Genomic DNA, 4936 nt, shown 5'->3' on the forward strand with positions numbered 1-4936 from the left:
AAAGAAAAGAAAGAAAGAGTAACTATTAACATTATTACCAATGGACACATGAACTTCTAATGCAAGATGCACTTTTCCTTCTGTAAATGGAAATTTTGTCACAATCTCTCCCCCAGGAAACTGTAACCTTGGTCAATAGACAGAATTTCTAAATCCACAGAGCTACTGTAGTCTCCAGACAAGGGGGGGGGGAAAAAAAGTGTGCTCAGAAGTGCACTTTGTATATCCTGCCTCACAAAGGGTTAAAGTGCTAAGTTGTTTGATATATCCAAAAATCAAGCATTTCTCCTAGTCCTTTATCTTTTTAAATGAAACTTTATCTTTGGTTTCTTGTATCTTCTCTGTAATTTTATCCTTTGTTTCCTCCATCTTCTCTGTAATTTTATCCTTTGTTTCCTCCATCTTCTCTGTAATTTTATCCTTTGTTTCCTCCATCCTATCTTGTAGATATTCTTTTACTGGTGGTGGTGTGGACATGTAGCCCCTCTTACGTAGATACTTAACAGTGATGGATGTTCCTCCCAAAGTCACAGTGTATCTAGCAGGAGTTGCAATCTTAAAGAAACCAAAGAACATACCATATCAATAAAACAGGCAATTATCATCTAGCAAAAGGTATTTTTAATATTGAGAATTTATTTTGGCCAGTGTCAGATACAAAAAAGTCTTCTATTTATAAGGAAATCAGCTATTTTACAGTGCATCCCCCAGAAATGTATACCTTTCACTGAAAGCACCCTTTAAATGAAACCAGTACAGGCATTAGACTTCATTCTAAAAGAACCCCACGCTTCCCTGTGCAGCTGGTGGGATGAGCATCAGGCATCTCGGAATTCAATTCAGAACAGGCAGTATGTGAACATTGAGCCATATAAGCAAAGAGGAAATACTGACAAGATATGCTTTAAATTCTAAAATTCGTAAGAGTATAGGGATCCTTCAGCCCAAAACTAGAGCTAAAGAGACCTTCAGAGGACAGATAATCTAAGACACAACAAACTAGGTTTGTTATTCTAGATAGACTAACCTCTTATTTCAGAACTTCAAAGATAAAGCCTACACAATCTTCCCTTTGCAGCCTATTCCAGTGCTTCCCCATCTTGAAAGTTTCTTCCAACAGTGCCAGATCTCCCAGGTACAATAAAATATTTATATTTAAGCATATTTATTTATTGGTCTCTTTTAGGCACAGGAATTATTGGCCAGAGTAGTACTTTCACATTTTGTTTGGGAAAACAACCCTTTTAAATAACAGGTAAGTACATCACATTTGGAAAACAAACCAGATGAGTGGCATTTGAAGCCAATATAGTACTTTCCTTTTGCATAATCTGACATGTTTAACGTTTTCCAAACACAGATTGTGCACATATGAAGCAATAAAAAGGGCCCCAAACTGGAATTTAAGTAATTGTTTCAAATGGACAATAAAGTACTTGACAATGATGGAGAAATAAGGTAGGAAGACAAGCTACTCAATCTTCTAGGATAAAAACACCTGGAAATCATGAGGTGTTTAGACTTTACCTCTTTATCTCTGTTAATTATGTCAGGGATACAGAGGAATAACTTAATTGTAATTGTAATTAAATCTCTCAGGGCAGACAACAGTTCTGCAGCAAACAAAGAAGTTAATTTAGAAATACAGATAAGACTCTTAAAGGAACACAGAGCCTGTATCAACTTGCATATGACTATTTTTACTGCAAAAATGAATGCTCAGGTATGTGTAACTATCAAAGAGAGAAAACAGCATTAATTCTTTCTGCTGTAAACAAATAAACCCTGTTTAGTTCACCAGTCAAGATTTGGAGCTTATTTACAAACTATAATTATACTTACTTTATACAATGCATATGCAGTGAGAGCATTTCCACTCTGGGAATTTTTCAGGATGTTTGTTATGCTGTCTGGTAAGCCAATCAACTCTAGGAATGGAACAACATTCACTCCTCTATAAAAGAAAAAAAATTGGCAACCTTAATTGGAATTTGAAACCTTAACAGTGATTGACAGTACCATTTCTGTTCTTTAACTCTATTATACAAACTTTGTAATTTAATAGCAAAGTATTTTTTAATCTAAACAATATACTTACAGGATTTATATTTCTGTACATATAGGCAAATTAATGTCCTTTTCAGCATTCCAAGAGGTGACCCATTTATATTATCTCTGTTGGGCTGAATAGCTACTAACTTACCTGTGTCTCAGTTTATTATGGTTGGAGGTAAACAGATATAATGGTGGTAAGACAATTACTTGGGCTCCAGTTGTACAGGCTCAACTTCACATTCTCTTTTGCCTAAAATTACTTCTTTTCATTTTAAAATTTCTAATTAATCTGCAGCATGCCCAGAAACACAGAATCCAAATTTTATTGTCCTCCATTCACTGTTAATATATCAAACAAATGGAATGTTATATGGACAAGACCTGAGAGTTTTGTGCTTAGTTGTTCTACCTTGTCAATACAAGGTGGCAAGATGGGTTGGGTGCAGAGAGCACTTATCACAATTTCTTTCTATTTGAAAACCAGGGAAGCTAACATCAGCACCAAAGAAAAAAGCAGCTGGTTTTTACATTAGAGGAGAAAGCTCTCTGCAGTTACAGAAGACCTGATTTCTACTTAGAGGTGTTTTTATTAGTATCATTATCTATTTCTACCTAGTATTTTAAGCATTCGGCTGTGCATACAGTCACTTCAGCATCAGGAACAGTAACAGGTAGTAATTTACCAACAGTTAGTAGAACCTACAGTCTGAAGCCTATCCTAGGAGCAGAAAATGGAGACTTAGTAAGATAACTTTGTTATTTCATAAACCACCATTGCTTAGTCTCCTATCATAGCCAGTCATTCTGAAAGTTATTTTTCCACTTGTTTTCAACCATCAAATACCTATTTTAGAAGCTAACTTAAGTGTTTCAAGAAAAGTATTCTTCACTCATTCTGAAATATCTGGATGTAAGCATCAATCTGAATTAATCCAAAGCAAAATATTTTTACAGCTCAAGACCTTTATTCCTCTGACATGAACTAAATTTAGAATGACATTTGGATCTATAGCTCCTAGAAAGGGCAATTATGCCAGCTGGTTAGAGTAACTAAAACAAACACTTGTGCAGGAAGGCATTCTGATGCCAAAGCCCCATCCTTGCTGCCACAACCTGTTGTCGTCTCATGCTTTCTATTATTAAATATAAAACACTAGCAATCCAGAGATAAACATTTACTCATATTTAGCAAACCATTTGCAGATAGAGAAAACCTTCATCTGGATTAGCAGGTCATAGTTGATAAGCTTTTTTCTAATAAATGCCATTTCCCCTAACAGTATCTGTCACACACGATAGCTGAAAAAACCTAAATTAGAATAACTTACTTTTTTTTTTTTTTGCCACACAAGTATTTAATTTCCAACTAAAAAGTCTGGCCTACAGTAGCTATTTTTTCAGTTGAAGACAGTAAACAGAAAGAAGAAAAGGAAAACGTATGCATAGCTTGTGAGGAACTCAGAGTGAGGTGAATGACATCAAAGTCCAATGATGAAGGAAGACTGGGGATGAAGGGGGGAGGAAGTGGTGAAATACCTCTGAAGTCCAATGGCAAAGGAACAGCTCTATAAACGTCTCACCTAGCAATTCGTAATCAGGATTCCAAACCCCTATTGTTAGCTTACAAGAGGTTATTAATAATTAAAATGCTGTTTCATTCACACATTTTCAGATGAGCATTCCTCTAAATGCTGGCAACCTATCTGATACATAGCAATAACTGCATGATAAGAGCATGTATGTGACACCCTCATGACTCCTATATACTTTCAATAATTATGCTTCAGTTAAAGAGTAGCCTCATTCCCCTATGACATATAGAGGCACATTTTAACATGCAGTAACATTTTTTTCATGTCCTTTCACCTGTGAAAGTCAGTCTCAATTCAAAAGCAGAATTGGGCACTGTAACAAAACATCAACTTACTTCATGGCTGCATAGTAAAAGGATCCAAACCATACAGTGGAAGTAAGAAGATGCACTGGAATCATGACTTTTCCATACTGTTTAAAAGTCTTCTTGAATCTCTGGACAAGACTAATTGATTTATCTTGTAATGGATCAGGATCTGAAGAATCCGACTCTACAGGGTTCTGCTTGGGTGTTCCAGTGGCCAAAGTCAAAGCGTTTCTCTCTTCTGCTACTTTGTGAGGAGCGTCTGCTGGTTCTGATGAAGCAGCACTTTTCTTTGAGGCAAAGCATGCTGCACCTGTGTGAAGACATCGTTTAGGAGGGTCCAGTGCCAAAATCACTTTACATCCAGTATCAGACAACAATGATTGTCCTTTTAAGCAGTGAAAGATACTAGTGTGAGGCAAAAACAAGCATGTCCCGTGTGCCAGCTGAGACGCTGTATGTAGCAGACTTCGTTGCATTTTGATCAAGTGTGGCTGAAGTTTCTATAGAGAGGAAACAAGAAAAGAGTAAACACATTGCACTTCAAGAATCTGATTTGCATTTGCTCCATTGGCATCTGAAATTCTCAAATTTTAAATTGCTTTAGAATATTCTAGTTTAAAAGGTTTTCATTATCTTGTTTTGCAGAATTTTACCTTCTAGAATTAAGCAATTCATTTTAGATCTCACTTATTTAGCATTCTGAACAAAAACGACCCCTTGACGTAACATACTCCTCTTGTCACAGCTAAAATGCTCATTCTACTCTCTAAAAACATTTTTAGCTATCTAGTGCTATCTACTGCTTTTACCTGTGTAATCTGGCGCTTTTTGAAAAGTTACCCTTGAAACTTTACATCTTGTAGCAACTGATAATCTGAGTGACTCTTCATGCCTACATAAATGTAGCATGAACTCACTAAAGAGCAATTAAAATCAATTTTTGGTGTCAACAGATTATTTTTTTGGGTATAATTTTTAATG

General features: G+C 35.9%; 1 protein-coding gene across 1 annotated transcript; it reads right to left on the reverse strand.

Moving 5' to 3' along the window:
- Positions 1-203: 203 nt before the first annotated feature.
- FAM210A (family with sequence similarity 210, member A) lies at positions 204-4431 on the reverse strand. Its single transcript, XM_010006879.1, has 3 exons — positions 3983-4431; positions 1843-1954; positions 204-555 (listed from the first exon to the last, which is right to left on the reverse strand). Exons 1-3 carry the CDS (start codon positions 4429-4431, stop codon positions 289-291), a joined length of 828 nt encoding a protein of 275 aa, XP_010005181.1. The 3' UTR covers positions 204-288.
- Positions 4432-4936: the final 505 nt, after the last annotated feature.

This window comes from Chaetura pelagica, unplaced genomic scaffold (genome assembly GCF_000747805.2).
Source record: "Chaetura pelagica isolate M959 unplaced genomic scaffold, ChaPel_1.0 scaffold109, whole genome shotgun sequence".
NCBI classification, from domain to species: domain Eukaryota; kingdom Metazoa; phylum Chordata; class Aves; order Apodiformes; family Apodidae; genus Chaetura; species Chaetura pelagica.